We start from the raw sequence: 20004 nt of genomic DNA, 5'->3' as shown, positions 1-20004 counted from the left end.
ATTAGGATTGATTTTCATGTTATTCCAAACCATTTCTATTTTTAGGCCATTTATTATAACCATACAAGCATGAGTGTTATGCATACATGTATAAACATGCATGATAACCTGTGTGATTTATATCAATTTTCAAAGCCTGGCTGCTTGTTATTATGTCAATATTGCGCAAAATGTAATAGATCTACTGAACATTAAAATGAAAATGTTAGGAGCTATGAGACCTTCCATTTGAAAGTCATACACCCCCTATGGAAGACATGACATTAATCTCCTATACAGAGGGTGTATGTAGAATTCAAATGGAATTACCCATTCAGGTAACGCTATTTGAAATTCACACTCCCTATGTAGGAGATACAAGGCCATGTCTTCCATAGAGGGTGTATGGATTTCAACTGCAACAGCCCATTTTTAAATGTATGATGAAGCTAATAAATGAAAGTGATCAGAAATAATGGAATCATCCATTTATACAGAGAATCGTAGCAATGGGTGCCAGAGGAAAATGTGATGAATTCTGCATTGGTAATTACCTCGGATAAAGAAAGAACGAAGCAGTCGAGGGAAATTTTAAGTAGGCATTGATGACAATCGTGGTGGCTGGTTTTAACTAAGGATTTCAGAAAATGGGACTTGGTAAAGGAAAAAACAAAGCTTGCAATTTTCTAGTCTTATATATTCGAGCCCTGAAGGTTGCAAAACAAAACCTCATTTTCCTGGTTCTGTCAGTTGCAAGATAAAAATCTGCACAGTGTGCTGCGTGTGCTTATGGCAATTTTAGCTTAAAAATTCTTTCATTGCGTGTAAGTCAGGTAATTTGTTTTAGTAATACATATTGGAGTGCGTTTCACAGGTATTATTATGGATGGCTGAAGCTGGGTCACCGTACAAATAAAACATGAAAACAAGCTGACGATATAACGCTGCTGCCATTGGCTTGAGAATAATTTCAAATTTCACATGTCTTCCTAATGTATATTTTCTTGTTCACAACCTTGGGCAGAGCTTGCGAAGATCTGTTGAAAAACATAGTTTAGCCTTGCCTGGTGGTGTGTAGATCTCTGTGATTAACATGCAAAGAACTGCAGTTGTAAATGTTAAGATGGGCTTTAAGCTTCCCGGCTTGGTTTTCGATACTCTTCCTGGAGTGTTTTTTAAGAACACATGGGATTGTAGTTTTGAATTTGACTTGCAAATTACATCTCATCGGTGCACAAACTTCACATCGAATCAGCTGTGCCATCTTTTGAGGGAAAATCGACTTCCTGTTAACTATTTTCATATGGATGTAGGTTTTGCCCTATGATACTGTGTCCTTGTATATTTAAGTCAATATATTCTTGACTGGACATGTTTTTTGAAAATATTTTGTGAAAAAGAAAGTACCGTAATTGTGGAAATTTCAAGTTTAAAAAAAATTATTAAACAATAAGCTGTCATCATAGTTCTCACTATAACTTAGCTCAAAGATGGTTAAAAAGTGTACTTGAAGTATAGCTTTGCAAATTTCTTTTGTCAAGCTTTAAAAAGGGACTTAATGTAAAGCCGAGCCTGCCAACTTTCAAACAAGGAGCAGTGTGAAGTCCTAGGTTAGTTCTGATACCAATATTATTAAACTAGGTAAAACATGGATGTAGGGCAGAGAGGGTTATAACTTTCAACCTCTTATGAATTATTCTCTGCATGTTGTGGGTTCGCTCAATTTTAAGCTTCCATCGGGTATGATTGGATGTAAGCATCGCCCCAGGTTGCTTTCTTAGCATTTTCAGCTTAAATCCACCAAAACTCTTTTCATATGCCGAGCCATGGCACTGCTATAGCAGCACACCAAATAAAAAAAGAGGCTGTCCTATTATCGTGATATTGTAAAGGCCTATGAAAATCTAGCTCTTTGTGTTTGCGAGTTGAAGGGGTCTTATTTGTGATGTGACTAATGGGGTAGGTTTGTTCACAGTTGAATTAGACTGACATCATAATAGCAGCGATCAAATACAACACCATTATAATGACATTGTAGATCTTTCTGTTGCGAGTTCATGTGTATCACAGGCTGTTATCACGTCTTGTTATTATGCACTGAAGTTCATGCATATCGCTGCTTTGATATTTTAAATTTTAAAACGGAGAAGAGAGCTTGTGAAAATAACCTATTCATATGTCAGTTTCTTGAGATTTAAAAAGGCTTGCTGATATTAAATAAGAATTTTATAAGATCATAGATTCTGAATGCAAGAGCATGCATGAATTGCGCTGTGCCAATTTGTTAAGACGCAGTATTTATATGAACAACATTCCCAGGCAATTTCACTCAACTGATATGAATTCAGAATATTGAGACGGGCAAATATAAATAGGAGTAAAAAGTTGTTTTCTTGTACACTATATCATTCACATGGTCTTGGTAAACTTGTATGTTAAAATGCATCAAACCAAATTTATTATTCAATCAGGATGTTGTAGCTCTCTTGAGGTGCAGTATCCTAACCAACTTATTTTTTAATAATAAACCTTCACAGCCATGTTTGATCCCTGACATTTCAAGATTATTTTGTCCATGGAAAATATAAATGAAGTTGGATTTGATAAATGAGGAAGAATTAGACATTTTAGAGATGAAAAATTAGGCCATCAGGAAGAAAGAAGATGATCATAAACTGGAAAGGGGAATAAACTGAATAGGTTTCAGAATTCTGAAAACCCCACAACTTTACAAATGAAAGAACCTCACAGTAAAGTGTGTGTGCGCGAGGAGATGCATGTCTCATCATCTCAGTACATCTCTGAATTGAGTCAGTCAGCATGAGTGCAAGCATCTTATGGTGCAAGTGTAGGGTATATGGTATAATTTGTTGGAGCTGGAATACATGTACTAGACACTAATTTTTGTCAAAAAAAGCTGTACATGAGACCATAGGTAAAATACCGTGGGAAATTGCAAGCAAACTGGCAGTTAATTGTACTGATATGCTCTGTAGGTTGGGAGGTACCCCCCCCCCCCCCGGGTCGGGCTAATACCCTGTGAGCTAGTTTACAACAAAACAATATTTAGCATGTTGGAGCTTACCCAAGGAAGATGCGTAAAATGCATTCTGTTGATTATGTTCAGCAAATAATATACTAGATGTATTTTGCTTGCCATATTTGCTTTAGCTGGAATCACATTAATACATCATGCAAACAAGAAATCGCTGTTCCAGCATGTTTAAAAGAAGAAGATGAAATTGGTATGTCATAAGATCTTATCCACCCAGGCCATTGGTAAAATGTAGTCATTTTGACAGTCAAGTTATCAATGTATTCTATTAAACATACATGCAAGATTTATTCTGTGCTATTTATTTTTACAACCAGATCAAGGTGCCAAAAGTGAAATCAAAATAATAAGCTTGGCAATCACTAGCATGTACACATATGTCTGTGACCAAGTGAAATTTAGAAATGCCTTCTGGTAAATTAAGTCAAATTAAAAAAATTGACATTATCAATCACATTATGATATAAATTTCATAAAATTTAATGCAGAAGTTGGGCTTGCTCTTGATATTGTTGGGTAAATTAACAAATTTGCAAGCACTGCTTTTTGAATATTATAAATGAAATTTACTAAAACCCTAACCTGCTCTTAAAAGTTGTTATGCTACATTGATTTCTGAAAGCAATGAGATGAACAAAATTAGGCATGCTTGTAAACCTGTAGCTAATAACATCCAAGTAAATAAAGTACAAACGTTGGTTGGTACAGTGTTTGCATGTGATATTGATCACTTTCTATTACGTCTGGTAGCCAACCATGTTTTTCCACCGTGTGTATGTAGTAGCATGAATTAAAATACCAGCCCTCAATAAACACGGTGGTATTGATTACAACATAGAACCAACCAAGGAAAGTCGACTAATAAAGTGAAAGAAGGAATTTTGTTTTTAAAGGTGGTGTTTGGTTCTTTTCCCACCTTTTTGTGTGCCTTTACATGTAAATATAATAAAATCTTAGATATGAAATGGTATTTTGGGGATGAAAATAGTATTTGAACCTAAACCTATGTTGAGCAATTTCATATTAATTTTGTGCAAGTTTATCCTTTCCAATTGCAGTCAGGTGGTAATAATACTTAATAGTAGTTACCAAATTCATCCTTTATAGATAATCATAAAAATTCAAGAGAGGTTTTTGCATATATTTAACTTTGATGACAACTATAAATAAGTAGCAAAGAGCTTTAAAAGCAGCACAATTTATAGAAGATCACTTCATTTAATACCCAACAAGCAAGAAATTTACCAGTAACAGTTTTGTTAGGAAGTCAAATTGTCTGGCCCTGGGGTTCACAGCCAGCTTTGCCTTTAATGCAATGCATTGGAAACCTCAATTGTTTTGTTCTTTCTTTCTCGCTATGCTGTATGTGTTTAAAAAGGTGCTGCTCTCTAAAGGCTGGACAATTACGGACGGTTAAATTATTCAACAGTTGATCTAGAAGGGCATGTTCCAAATGGAGAGGTTTTCTTGGCAACTATATACAAAATAGTATAGTTCCCATGAAATCTTTTTTGTAGTAGTATTCATTTTGAAGATTATTGCAAATTGACTCATAAATATTATTGCACTAGCGGTTTTGATATAGGATGCAAAAGTGTGTCTCACATCGGTACATAGTTCTAACAGTAAGCATGGTAACCACCCTGGGGGATGAGGCTATCACTTTTTTGTTCAGAACATCTAAACAAAACATATTTCATGCTTAAATTTCACTGGGATTATGAGAATAACAAGTTTTCTTCCGATGCCAAAATGTTCAGGGGATGAGGCTATCGATCTACTTACACTTCAGTAAGAATGAACCACTATTTTACCTTTTCCTGACACAAAAATTAGCAATATAACCATTAATAATATAATATATTGCCAGGGTCCAGTAATTCATCTGCATGAGGAAGGAACTAATAATTTTATCTTTCAGCTGCACCTCTACAAAGGTCATTGAAAAGTAATAGATCTGTTATTTCGTGTCAATATCTTTGAATCTTTGATTATTTTTAAACGCAATCTCTCAAACAACATAAGATGACATTTAATGATTATCCTTTTTTTAATTTTTAAGCAGGGAAGAAAACTTGATCAGAAATTCACAAATACATGTTGTACTACAGTCAAATCATACGTCCAAGATTCAGGAAATGAATTACACCTTTGTAGTACAGATTCAAAGAAATTATGGTGGACACTCAGTTACAGGAAGCTGTATGCTTGCTGAAGTCATAAAGATGAAGGCCATATTATTTCCTACAAAATGAAAAATTATAAAATTTACTTTATCTCATCAATATTCAGTGTTGAGATTTTACCCTACCCTGTGAAATAAACATACGGATTGGAGAATATTACAAATTGTTCTTAATGTTTGCCTGGTTGGTCAGGTCTTCTTTTAATTATCAATACAATTGATTGAATTATTTCCTGCTGACCTAGACTATGATAAGGACTTGACTACAAAATTACCTCCCATTTATTATGATTTTGATGCTCCAAACATTAGGAAAGATGGCTGGTTTCCCTGGTTTTAATTACCAAAGGTCATCTCAAACCACATACTTTGTGCCTTTCCGGTATCTTTTTGATATATAAAAAAAAGGAAGTATATATCTCTGCATCTGGCTTTGTGATATTTTTGTAGGATCTATGACCCTGTTCACATTAGACAATTTTCTTCTTTCGGCGAACTTGAACGAAGATTAAAAATTGTTTTTCCTAATGTGTGCTGGCGCTTTTCTTCCTTCGACGAAGATTAAAATTGCTTCGTTCAACGAAGCTAAAAAGGTTGTTTCGACGAAGGAATACTTCGTTCGACAAAGCTAATTTTGTAATGTGTACGCTTGCTTCGTTTGACGAAGGAAAGTTATCACGTGACAAGTGACCCTCGCCTGCTTTAATAATAGCCGGGCGTTAATAGCTTTGTTAATTTTCATGAAACGTATATGGTGCAATATCTTCGTTCGATCTTCGTTAAGCGTAATGTGTAAGCATGCTTAATTAGTTAATCAAGATTAACTTATCTTCGTCGAATGAAGAAATTTTCTAATGTGAACAGGATCTACGAGGCCATATCATCTTGTTAATAATTCACACATCTGCAATCCATGTTTAATTAATAAAAATACATTGAGTTCATTGACCTGATAATAAAAGCCTTGTACCTTTAATTAATCAGGTGGAGGAGAAATGGAATTCATAACAATAATGATCACAGTAATTACCACTTTGAGACTTCACCAACGCAATATGAATGTGTGGATGGTTGATAGATAGCAAGCTTCGTAAGCTGAAATATTTTATTTTTATTTGTATAATTGCCTAAGTTTCGTACTGACCCAAAAAATCTGAAAAAAAAATTGTATTTTAATTTAATTTTTAATGCGCAAAATATTTTGCCTGTTTGTAATTCGTACTCAAGCAACGACAGCTCCCACTGGTTAAAACTGCGAAACCAAAAACAGGTAGGTCTACATGACAGCAACCTCACCCGCAAAAACATGACCCGAATGTCACCGATTTCTCCGCATGAGGTCAAAATATTAATGTGATCTAACAAATAATCACCAGAAAACTTATTCTATTGGTAACAAGTTGAGGGATTCCTATATGGTGATATACATGTATGAGAGAAGTCACAAAATTCAACAAGGCAGTTTTGTAGTCATTGTAACCAAGCAACATCTTTGTTTGCCATATTTTAACGTGGCCCAATTGCACAGTAAGCTTGAGAATACCATATCTCCCCTCATCTGATGAACAGCATGTACCAGGTTTTGGATGTTTGTTGTACAGCAACAAATACAATGTTTATGTAATGTTCACGTCTCATCATCACCCAAGCTTCAAATAGTGGTCAGTTTCTTACTTCAGCCTGTCCCCTCCCCCATGTTACCATGGTTACTTGTGTGTTTTTAAACAACATTTCATATTTTATGCAAATAATGACATTTTATGCAAATAATGATATATTTAGGTTGTTATCTTGTTGTTGATCAGAGATGCTGTGAATCTTTCATTTAGTACTACACATGTAGCATTTGACGCCATTTCATTCTATGCACGTCACACTGGATAAGGAAGGTACCGGGGTAGTTCTAACTAAAATTCATTATTAAAACATGAAATCACAAGAGATTACATCTCATGTATAAAAATAGATTTAGTGTAAAATATGTGAACATTTTACAATGGAGCAAGCTTTCTAATTAGTTAAATAGTGGCAATTGAAATCTGAATTGATCAGTTTAAAACATAGTGTTCCTTACTGGGGATATGGTGTGCATAATGATCTGGTTACTTACATGTTCGGCAATATTGCAGAAAGATCATGCTATATGGGGATTGCATCAGCTATGCCATGGATTAAGGTTTAAAATTAAATGCAACACAATTTAAATTTCAAGTAGTTAGATCAGGGGTTCTCAATTATATTTGCTCATGGCCCACAAATGATTTCAAAGATATGTGTTGGAGGGCCAAACACACCTTGGTTTGCTATGCTTACTGTACATTCCGTTTGAGGACCACGGCGGCCATATCTGGCTTGTGGTTCGCCTATTGACTGGGCCTAACTCGGAACCCCAGAGTTGGGTCTTTGGGATTGTGTGGTTGTTTGCAAACTGTAATACTATAGTCCAATTTTTGACATCAAGGAAGGGTCCCATGTCCCAGATATATGTGAAGGGGCTTGCCATTTTCTCATTTCAGTTTGTCTGGGCGTCCTACCACGCCAACCCCAAGGTCTTCCGTCTTATTACCCCTGGATGTCTTCTAAGGATGAAAGATTACTATTGAATTACAGATATACACTACATTAAACCTGTCATAAATGGGACAAAAAATTGATATTGGTTGGCAGTTAACCCAAAGGCTGACAGTAAAATTGTTATTGATTGTAGGGAGTGGCAGGCCAGGCTATTCTTTTTTCTATTGCTAGAGATAGCAGACATACCATAGGCTTCGCATGAGCTGACACTATATATTGCAATGCGTATGGATTTGCATTATGAGTTTCTATTGACATGATATATTGTATTGCTTCTTCCTCTAAAGCAAAGAAGCAACAATTTAATAATATCAGAAATGTATGGATCATAGTAAGTTAATTGTCCTTTGGTCATCTACTGGCATAGACTGATGAATTCTGCTCCAGAATATTTCCATGGTGAGGGATGGCAACTTGATTTGACATCGACAGGGCAGTTTGAACAGTGATGCAAAACTACAGGTCTTTTGGTGAAAGATTTGACAGCAAAAAATGATGAAAATTTCCTATAAATGGGGTTGTATAGTGAGACCAGGACAATTGTGGCCCATTCAAATTGGCCACATCTTCATACAAAAAATGTCAAAAAGGAGTTTAAATTTAAACATTTTGAAAAATCTTAAATGAATTTGTGCCAATTTAGAGAAAAAAGGGATCATTGGGTTGAAGCTTTAAAAATAAAATCCATTCAGAACTATTTGAAGAATGTGGATCGTTGGGTGACAGCAAAATGTGGGTGAGAGGGAGTTGAAAAAAGTGGCCACAGTCTCCCCACAAATTTCCCCAATACTGTCGATCATTGCAAATATTTGAGAATCCTGAAAAATACTTTGCACTTTCTTTGGTTTATTTTTAGAAAAATAGAAAAAAGAAAACACAATACATTTATTTTTCTATGTGACAATTTCTTTGGTTATTACATTTTTTTAAACTCGGTACATTACACATATTCAATGTGTCTGGTAACATTGACAAGAAGACATCAAGTTACTTTGATGGTTTGTTACAGAGAATTTTCTGAATGTTCTATTCCTGGGGTTCCATTGTTTTATACCTTATACATATTGCAAGAATATAAAGGACCTGATCGAGAGTTCATGGACTAGACCTGCTAGTGATTTTGGCGGCAAAACGGTGTTTACCTTGATTAAAGCACTGTGGGTGTAGGCATACACAAAGCTAGGGTTCTTTAGAATATAAATTTCAGTTGAGGAAACAAGGACTGACGTGTGTAGGAGTAGATGAGAAGATGATTAATCAATTAAAAGGGTATATAATTGAAAGGGTATATATTGACATAAAGATTCATAAAATTGGATGTTAAACACAAAAATGAAAGATAGATTTCTTTTACAAGTAGAAAAGGGACAAGCTACTACTCTTCCCCATGTTTGAATAATGTCTATACAGTGAAAGCTGGGCTTATCTTCTGTAGATCACAGTCTACATGTGGCCGTAATATGTGCAGCCATGGTATTTAAAGTTAAATAATGCAACTTGAGTACGGTACTTGATTATGTACAACAAACATAATTTTAGATTGTTTTGGATTGTTATTACTGGTATTCTTACAATTTATTCTATTCATAAACATGAATTTCTTTGGTCATTAATGAGAATTGGTATCAGAAGAAAGCTCATTATTTTTCTCATTACCCTTGCAAAATTCAATGCCTGGGATATGTTTCATTTAGATGGTGTGAACGACTGTGATCATTGTTTTAACAAGTACTCTAAAGGTGACAAACTTTTAAGCTTAAAAGCGCCGGGTGCAAATATTATGGTCGGAAACGGTACGTACTACAAGAACACACTTGTCCACAGATACTCGGCAACTGAGGTGGTATTATCTATCAACTTGAAATAGAGTCTCGGTGTCAGTGCACCCTGGTAGATAGGAATGCAACCAGGTGGCAGATATTGTCAGTATACATGTTGCATGCAGCAAGTGTGTGCAGGGTTGCCAGAAGATTTCAGCCCGAATCGCGGGTCAAATAATCAAAAAGTCGCCCAATTTTTCTCTTTACCATTGGTTTCTATGGGGCAGGAAACATTCGGAAGTCGCGGGAGCCAATGTTGAGAAGTCGCCCAAATTTTTTCTTAACCATTGGTTTCTATGGGACAGGAAATTGTCAAAAGTTGTGGGGAAAATTGTCAAAAGTTGTTGCGAAAATTGTCAAAAGTCGCCCAATTGGGCTACCAAATCACGGGTTTGGCAACCCTGAGTGTGTGCTGATATTCCCTTGATTTTAATGGAATCCAGGGTATTGAACTGAAGATAGTGAAGATGACCATATTTGGGCAAATAGGGTATCTATGGTGATGGTATAGCAGGTGAACTTCAAAAGATTGGAAACTTGTTGTAAATGTCCTAAGCATGAAAGGTGAAAGGGTGCATTATGATAGCTTTTTGCTATTCAGTACTTTCTTTTACCATTGTTGTGTCACATATATGTTCATTAAAAAAAATGGTGTGTTAGTAAGTAAACAGGAAAGTACTGCCTTCTAGAGTTTAGTTTGAGAGTTTCTAAACATACGATAACATTGTTGAAAGTGCAGCCTGGATTTAAATAGTTAGCCAATATTTTTTTATGTTGAACGTATTTAAAAGGTATTTTTAGGGTAATTTGCCCCATACAGATACGCTCCCACCACCCCCATACAGACACACACCCACTGCCCCATGCAGACACACACCCACTGCCCCATACTGACATCCACCCACCACCCACTGGCACCCATACAGACACACCCCACACACCTTTAGAAACTGCTTGTCACTGTGAGATTGGTAATGATGTCAAAAATGCATTTCTGTATGTGAGAGAGCATGCCGATTGTGCCACCTTCGCAAGTGTATTATGCACTGATTTCGAAAAAGGTGTATGTGCGTTTCAAGGCTGCACAATCTTAAACATGAAGTGATATCACTATTTTGACTGCTCGGTAACAGATGTGGGTAAGTGCAATAGCTGCCCTGTGAACATTTGGCAATTTACAGACAGTATATTGTACTCATCTGCACATGGCAGCTACATATGGCAGCTATTGCACTTACCCACTTCTGGCATTGAGCAGACGATTTCACCAATCTCAAGGTGATAAGCAATTTAGGCATAAATTTACATACATGTTACTGTCTTAATTTCTACAAATTCGAATTAATTTATTTTCACTTCTTTTCATTTGTTTTCTCCAGGAATTAATAGGAATGGAGCCCCATCGTTAGCAGCTAGTTCTACTAGTCCCTCGTCCTCCTCCGCACAGAGTAATATCCTGCACAGAAATAATGATACTCCACCTCCAGGTAGTGGCCCAGCTGGTATACCAAGCCCAGGAAAAGACATTCCCGGAACAAACGACCCAGGAAAACACATAGAATTGGTAAATAATGTAGCAAATGATATGCTATCAATAACCCCACCTGCCCGCCCTAAAGAGACACTGTCGATCTTTCTCTCATGGGAGAAGTGGTGAAAAATCGGACCAAGGGAAGTGGAAGCCACGTGCATCTAAGATTTGGAGACCAGTCAAACACAAACCTGGGGAATCATCACATTCACCACTGCCGAAAGGAATTAGTAGCAGCAGCGCATTCAGTTCCTTTTCCTCTGGTTTTGGGTCGGGGTCAGGGGTTAATTTGACGCTAAATGAGTATTCCACACCCCAGAATCGCCGGTGCGAGGCCTGCATCGGCAACATCTTGGGATGGAACTGTCAGTGCATGGAACACGTTCAGGCCAGTGCTGTGTATCTCACCGAAGCTACGCAGCGTATCAGTGTCGGAGGTGAAGCTATTATCGTCGGAAAGCTCAGGGTCGTTCTGTTCTGTTGGATCACCAGCTGGTGCAACTTCTGAGGAGATGGACTTGCACAGTGGGAATACAGCAGGCGGACAACTACGTTGCAGGTCACAACCATGTGTGTCAGAACGGAAAGGAGGCAAGAAAAGACGAAGGGAGGAAGATGTTAGACCAAAATTAGATTTATTCAAAATGGAAGAGGTGAGTTGCTATTTGGAAATGAAGTGGACATTTTATGTATTAATTATTTTTCAGGCTGTTTGCAGAGTTAAGTATTATGGTAAGTATTAAGGCACGCTTTCTCAATAGGTGGCCCCGGGTCAGATCCGGCTCGACAACTAAGTGGGGTTGGCCCTTAAACAGCTCTGAAATATACAGTAAACAAGGTGTAGCGTATTCGTTCCAGCACCCAGGGCGCTTAAAGTCATTTTGGGTGGGCGCTTATTTTTACATTGTCGCATAAAATATTTATCCATCATCATCATCAGACAGTGTGTCATATGTTTCAGACCATGATTCAGATTTACATGGGCAGTTAATAAACTTGCTTGTTGTAAAGTCACTGGGTGGGCGCTTACAGGGGCATAGGCGGACCGAATACGGTACATTGTATTTAGCCCTCAAACACAAATTTTTGAAATGATTTTGGCGCTCAGTGGCCCACAAGCAAATATTATTGAGAACCTCTGTAATGTTAAAGTAAGTTTTTATTGATTTCATTATTGAACACCAATATACTTGCAAAGATAAGTTAATGCTCAGTGAAAGGACAATGTATGTAAGACAGAATACTATTTTTAGTTCTCCTGATAAGCAGAGTAGAAAATAAAATCTGCATTCTTAAAGAATCCATAAAATGCAAACTCTTACGGATTCTCTACTACATAGTTTTGGACTGCCGAGTTCAAAGTTCTACATCTACAATTCAAATGAGGTGAAGACTATAAAATTGAGATCTCCACACTTCCTTTTGTCTTGGGTTCGGTACTTTGACGCCAGTGCTTTTACGTGGTTTCCCCACAAATGTGCCTACAAACTGCCCTTGTGGGTGTCTATACTCTGTGCGGGATTAGATTACTGCACATAATACAATACTGCAACCGGCGAAATACACCGCCTATGACGCTTCCAACTTGAGGTGATAGATACAAAGTCGGAAACCAGAGTGCCCAATACTGTACCGGAATGCAAGATGGGTAATCATACAGACTGACCAGCATTCTTATTTGAGTCCACAGTTCAGCTTCATCCAGGCCGGCGCCCGTAACCAGGATTTTTTGGGGGGGGCCTGATTTTGAAAAAGTGAACCTTTTTTTTCAACATTTCGACCTTTTTGCACGGGGGGATTTTGAAAAATGGACTTTCCCCCAAATGTGGACCTTTTTTGACCAAAAAGCATAAAAAACCCCAATTTGTTTTTGGACTTTTTGGCATTTTCGGATGGGGGGGTCTGCCCCCAGTCCCCCTGGTTACGGGCCTGGCTTCATCAGTGGTTAAAGTACCTCCAAAACCCCATGTACCCCTTAAAAATACCACAATCAAAACCTTTTCTTTAATGCAATATCTACACCTGCACACAATTACTTCATACATAGAGCAGTAGATAAACTTTGTAGTCCCAATTTTTTCAAGGTTGTATTTTTCTTAACGCTCTTTAGTGTCATACATCAAGGTGTTAAGATATGGATTGAGAACTAGGTTTCTTTAAACTTAAAAACCATCTTGTACATCTTTCGACTTACTCAACACAATATTATCAGCAGCTTGTGACCAAGGTGGCATACCAATTTCAGCGAGCACTTCACACTGTGTCATCAAAGATGGCTTTTCAGCCTCTCAACAGTATTTTCTAGCTTGCTGCGGTATATTTTACATGCGATAGTTGAATGATGTGATCCCTGCGTGGGGAGAAAGCGGCTTAAAAGCAACGACGGATGATCATTATTTTTCGAGGAAAAAAAAATCATATTAGCGCATTTTGTAGCTGATGAGGATGACATTTCACAAAAGCGTGTCCGCCTCGGTATCCTGTGAGAAGAGATTAACGGATTACTCTAGTTTTTTTCTTCCCTCTACGTTTTTTTTTTTGTGGAGGAGGGGTACTGCAAGGGGAATTCTTTCTTGTAAGTTGCTCCACTCAATCAACCTTACTTTCTCTTTAGCAGGTTGATATATGGTCATTTTCACAGTAAAGGGTGTAACTTTTGATTTTTAGGGTCAAAATTTCAAACCACTTAAATATGTTTCTGTTTACTGAAATCATGCATAGAAGCAACTTAAATTCCAGTAAAATAATGTTTCAAGGCTTAAACCTTTTGATTTCTAATAAAAAATTTGACATTTCCATAACATTTTGCTTAAAATCTAAGAAAAATGTATTTTACATAAGCTCAGAAAATTATGACATGAAAGCTGGAATACATGTGAAATCCCATTCCAAAGTAAGTCAACAGATATAAGTTACATTTTATACCATGTTTTGCTATGTTTATAATTGCAGTTTTGAAATTTTTTTACATAAAGTGTCATTTACAATGGAAATTTCCCAACCTTAAACATAGTTTTTAAGTTTTAATTGGGTTCCTAAAATAATTTGAATGTCTAACTTCATGTACAAATACTACTTGATAAAAGGAACCTCCCAGCCAAGTTTCACAGAAATTGGAGTTATTTTTTAGAATTGGCAATTCAAGCGATTTGTGTTTCGGAGGCTTCAGTTAACAACACAGGTGATCATAAAAGTAAAATATTTGGCTAACTACTGCAAGTTGACATGAAAAAATAGGTAAAAATATCACAATTACTAATTTTCATGCTTTGCTTCTAAGTATTGAATTTCAGTTGTGACAAAAATTAAATTATAACAGCAAGTCATTTTTTTGTTTCGGAGGCTTCATGTTAACAATGGTTAAACATTGCAGAAGTAGTTTTTTTGAAAACAACACTGTTGGGATCATCTAAGCTGTTATTTTCTTGTGTGTATTGAATCAATGATTCTATCGGCAGATATTGTAGATTTATAACATGTTAACTTTTTTACCCATTTGTTAAGTATGGTGTTTTTTGCATGTGAAGCCTCCGAAACAGGCTTTTTGGGTATCAGTATATTTTTCAAACATTAACCATAATATCAACATTTTTTTAAATTTATGACATTCTGCACATATCAAGTAACAATTACAATGCAGATATCAGTATGAAACACCAATTTAGATATGCATATATGATAATTAATCTTATTGTTGTTTGGAGGCTTCATTTGTTTCGGAGGCTTCAATTGTTAACGGAAAGTTTGTATTGGGTCCCATTTTCAAAGCGGCGATATATATCTCCACGATTTAAAAACATGTGACTTGAGGATCTACTTTGCTACATTTTGATAAATAGATTGGATGAGCTCTTTTATTTATATTTGCACAAGCTTGCTGAACAGTTTGTTTGGAGGCTTCAAAAAGTTAACGGAAAAACGGCTCTTTGAAGTCAAGATTTTATAAAAATTTTAAAAGCTTGCAAATCGACTAATTTTTGTTACCAATTTCAAGTTAAGATAACAACTGCTATGAATCAAGAAGAAGTGAAGAAATAACCAAGAATTATGAACCAAAGCTACACCCACAAAGTTTGTTAACAATTGTTAACGGAAAATGAAGCCTCCGAAACGACAAATATCGAAGTCCGGTTCTCAAAAATACAGGGCTGTTCACAATTAAATCTGATGTGGCAGTGTTTACTGAACATATGACTGTACTTTCAGGATAAGAAACATTATCCATGAACTAACTGAAAAAAACACAGGGTTTTACAAAAATGTTACTGTTTTTTATAGTTTTTCAAAATGGCAATATTAGGTACATTTAAGCCTGCTAAAACTGACGCAGTAACTCCCAAAGCTGATTATGCTACCCAAGGTAGCTGCTAACTAGATGACTTATGTGGCCAAAAATCATGTAATTCTGTGGCTTTATTAGAATACTACGGATTAAAATGTTAAAAATTCAAAGTTACACCCTTTACCGTGAAAATGACCATATTGAAGCTGCATTTTCATTCACTTTTCAGGCTAATGTTAGAGATACTTGGTAAAAAGAAGATTCATGCAGCAAAGTGTTGTACAAGGTGATAATTTTTGAAGGGAGAGGTTTGTCAAAATTTATAAGCAGCTGACGTGGGACCTAATCATGCAAGAGAGTCTTTGTCAGCTAAATTAATTTTGAGATGCAGTAGAAAAGGAAAAAGGAGTGTTTAGTTCTTATTGATCTCAGGATTACAAGTTTCCAGCATTTTTGTTATAGGCAAATAATATTGCAGAGTTCTTACGGCGACATACCTTATACCAGATTTCTGTGATTAATTAATGAAAGACTTAAACAGCATTACACATGCACTGCACATCTCTATTTTAGATACCAAGCACAATTTGGTACCAAATGCTTGAGGTACAATTCTTGGTTGCAAAGGAAGATTTGATAGCATTTGTAGTATTTATTTTCTTTTTATTAAATTTAAAAAACACGTTATTAACTATACTGTGCAAAGTAAAGTATCCTTGAATTTAATCCTGCATGATATTCTGCGAACACCAAATCAGGACATAGTGTGTTGAGAGTACTGGATTGCTTTACAAACAATAAATATTACATGATGCCACACATGGTTGAATTGCATCTCGCTAGACTACCAAATTATGAAACCAGGCTACGGTACGGATAGGTGTGAAATCAAAGGAGGGTCCCAGTTTTGCTATCGAGGAGATTTAAGGTAAAATAATAGGTTGATTGTGTGACCCCTATTTGCTATACCTTTGACATGGATTTCAAATCAAAGTATTGATTCCCAATGTTATTTGTTTTCTTTAATTACAAGACATGCTGTATCATGCATGCAACTTATTGGTGATGAGGCGTAGGATTCTGCGATGTGTGTTATCTGCGTACTTAACCTGGTTCATTTAGTGATCATTTGCACAAAGTTTGTTCATTTACCGTATAGCAGAATATTTTATGGTATTAATTTGCTTTCTAAGCAGTTTTATGGTTTCTTGTATTTTTGGTGGTGTCGCGGTAAAATTTATTTTTCTGGGCTTGTAAATGTGCGGTTCTGAAATTGAGCACAAAAAGTTCAAAAATAAAATCCTGGGAAATTTCTGCTCTACAGTACTAATGTGAGGTGTAGCGATAAATGAAGTATTTTATAGGAAATTTATCTTGGGTAACATGGAGAAAAAGGAAATATGATATGGAACTATTTGGGTAGTTTTTGTGGTTTTTGATTTAAGATCAAAGACATTATTAGGACTTTAACAACTGCGAGACGTGTGTGTAATAAAAAGAGTCGGTCCCATGCTTCATTAAGGTTCCTTTTTTTTTAGGAATTGAGGATAAATGCAAACTTGCAAACAACATAATTGCCTAACCGATGATCCATTTACTCTCTGTATGTATTTGTCTATACACACTGAGAAAGAAATGTTATTAAAAAATTGAAATTGATCCTTCGATTGGAACAGGCATTGAAGAAGTAGTGGGAGGTTTTGCATGTGTGCATCTTTTGTATTATCTGACAATTAGGTTATAAAGTTAATAAACACAAGAAAATGCTTGAGGATTATATTTTATTCTTACGAACATGAGCACCATGCTTTGCATGTGGTAGAATCGTGCACTGTGTTTCAATTAAATTTCTCCAGTATGAAAAAATAAAATAAATGGTAGCCCCTGTCAACATTTCTTGGGCTGGCAATTATGATGTTTGTCTGATTGTTGAAAAATAAATTGCCACTACTGACGTACATGCTGCCTGGTTGCATCGCTTATGATGGTGTTTCTACAGTGCAGTGCACTGACATATGAAGGGTTTGCAATGCTAGTAATTATCACAACATGCTGTAAAAATTTGTTGTTTTGTCACAACACATAGTAAGTGTTATTTTGTCAGAGCAAGATTGTTTTAAATTTATCCCACACTTGAGGGAAGTTATTGATTTGATGAAAAGAGGAAAGCAAGAAGACAGAAGGGGTGATTATGCATATATGATGGATTGAGTTAGGAAATGAAATTGGTCACAAAACAGATCATGCAGTGGGGAAAAAAGCCACAAGACTACTAGGAATTGAACTTGGGACCTTTGTTGATGGTCTGCTGAGTCAGAATTAGGTGTAGGCTATGAGGTACCCTTACTATCATACACTCGGAGTCTGACCTGACCAGAGATGTAATTTTTTGCATGAAATTTCTGGAATTCTGACAATTTTGCCATAAAAAATCCGGAAATGTTTTATTTAAAAAAAAAACTGCAGTGGCAATCATTCTTCTTTGTGAGAAGTGGCGAAATAGAGCGAAATCTTCTCGAGAGAATTGCATGATGGACGGTATTTCAGCATAAAAAGATCAAAAGTTTTTTTTTTTTAAGGCCTATGATATCCCGCAGCCTATTCCCTGGGCAAGATCCCATAAATGTTTGGTGCTGCATGCAAGCGTTTGGCCAAGGTCCAGAGCGATTTTCAGGAAATTTGCCATACCTCGGTTTACATCTCTGCTTGATAAACCACAGACCAGGTTACAGGGGATAGGAAAGTAAAATCTGTCTTGCATACTTAGAAAATGGAAATATCAGAAAGCTCTTTCATGGTAAATTTGGTGTTTTCAGAAAATTGCCTTGAATCCCAGATAACAAAAGACACCTTTAGGAAATGTTGCTAATTGTTGTCGGAAGACGGCTCATCTGAATATAAAATGTCCAGGTCTGTTCCCATATGGTTGCAAAATGTTATTCCAGAACATATATGCTAGAATTGTGTGCAAAATTAGACTTGCAAATTCAATTTAAGCAAAAGTAATGCAATACTAGAATACTGGAGAACCTTTGTCAGTAAGATAGGTAAGTCAATGCTCTCAGTCTGCTAAGAAACCATTATGTTATTGTGAAGCTGATATTAACAAACCTCTCACTTTCAGGTTCCTGATTTAAGTTTCACACATCGCAGTGTGAAATAATCTCAACTCTTTGGGCATACTCATCAAATCATGGATGGATCTAGATCTAGTACCAGACTGTTTTTATAATTTTTTGAACATATGTGCGTGCATGCGATGCATACACATATATGCGCACACACCCTTCTTATTCACCGGTAACCGCGGACCCTGGGATAATAGTACAGCAGGCAACCAAGAACATGAATATTGTGACATTTGACCCTTGAAACTGGAATTTTATATGTAAATTTGACCATTAGTCACCACACTCTGTGGACCTGACATTACTAGACCCATAGGGGGGGTGGGGGTGTCTCTAATATAGGCTAAATTCTTTCTAAAGGTGTGTGGTGCCCTCTGGAATAAATAAGTCTTGTAACCATGGATGGCCACAGTGTTAGTGTCATGAATTTAAGCTCCAAGAACATGGACTGAAAGGTTGCAGGTGAAAACTAGACTGGCCCCCAGTCTCGGTTCGGTTCCATCTCTGGATAATGTAACAATAAATAATTACGTAATGCCCTATGAAAAAAAATGCCAACTCCCCCCTTATTTTCTTCAATGCCAAAAACCCATTCCTCTTCATCCACAAATCGACGCCACTAATTACACCCACCACAGTCAACCATGCAGCAATATAGAAATATACTCGTATTATAAGTGAACGCGAAAGTCCATTGAGCGCTGATTCGAGACTGGTCCAATCTGTTAGAGATCTCACTTCCAAATATTCGTTCAACGAAGCACGGCGATTCCCAAGTCAATCACGAAAGCCCCGCCCCAGTTTCAATTCAAATATGGTAGCACAAAGCTATGTCGCGGGATGTGGCGCAAGATCGGATGGGACACTTGTCAACAACTGAGAGGTATTGAGCTCAAGTGCGCACGCGTCTGATAGACCCATGGTGCGCGCAATAATAAAAGGCAACCACTCGACTCGGACTTAGGCCTATTGTCCATATTATGTACATTATCGCGTGCGGTTTGCAAATGTTTGCACATTATTTAGCTAGGGAAGCCTTTTCAAATATCCCGCTGCCAAGCTGCGTTGATTGGTCGGATACAATATCGTTGTTTAGTCGCTACACAAAGCGTTAATGTAGTGAAAACATGGACGTGGTATATAGAAAGATTGCGTGACTCCAAATCCGTAAAAGTGAACTTCCAGCAGTTTGTGGGAGCTGGAAGTCAAATTGCCTACAGACTGGGAGGGTCCGTGTATTGGGTTGATTTTTAATGCTATGTAATCTACATTACCAGTCGTTCTCCACGGACCCGAGGGAGGGTCTAGTGAAAACAGACCCAGCTGCATGCAGGTATACACAGCCTCGCACACACACCCCCACCCCCTGTATGTGCACACCCCCACATACATTCTCATGCACACCCGCTCTTGTTAATGTTGAATTTTCTATACACCTATATAATTACCT

At 36.8% G+C, this 20004-nt stretch overlaps 1 protein-coding gene across 1 annotated transcript in view; it reads left to right on the top strand.

Annotated features, from left to right (window-relative positions):
- Window positions 1-20004, top strand: part of LOC140148765 (protein FAM53A-like) — a 181785-nt gene that overhangs the window by 15087 nt on the left and 146694 nt on the right. Inside the window, 3 exon segments of the mRNA XM_072170820.1 lie at window positions 10993-11227; window positions 11229-11520; window positions 11522-11797. Coding sequence (XP_072026921.1) covers window positions 10993-11227; window positions 11229-11520; window positions 11522-11797 — 803 coding nt within the window.

Source organism: Amphiura filiformis, chromosome 3 (assembly GCF_039555335.1).
Source record: "Amphiura filiformis chromosome 3, Afil_fr2py, whole genome shotgun sequence".
Taxonomy (NCBI): domain Eukaryota; kingdom Metazoa; phylum Echinodermata; class Ophiuroidea; order Amphilepidida; family Amphiuridae; genus Amphiura; species Amphiura filiformis.
This window is presented reverse-complemented; position numbering and strand designations above follow the sequence as displayed.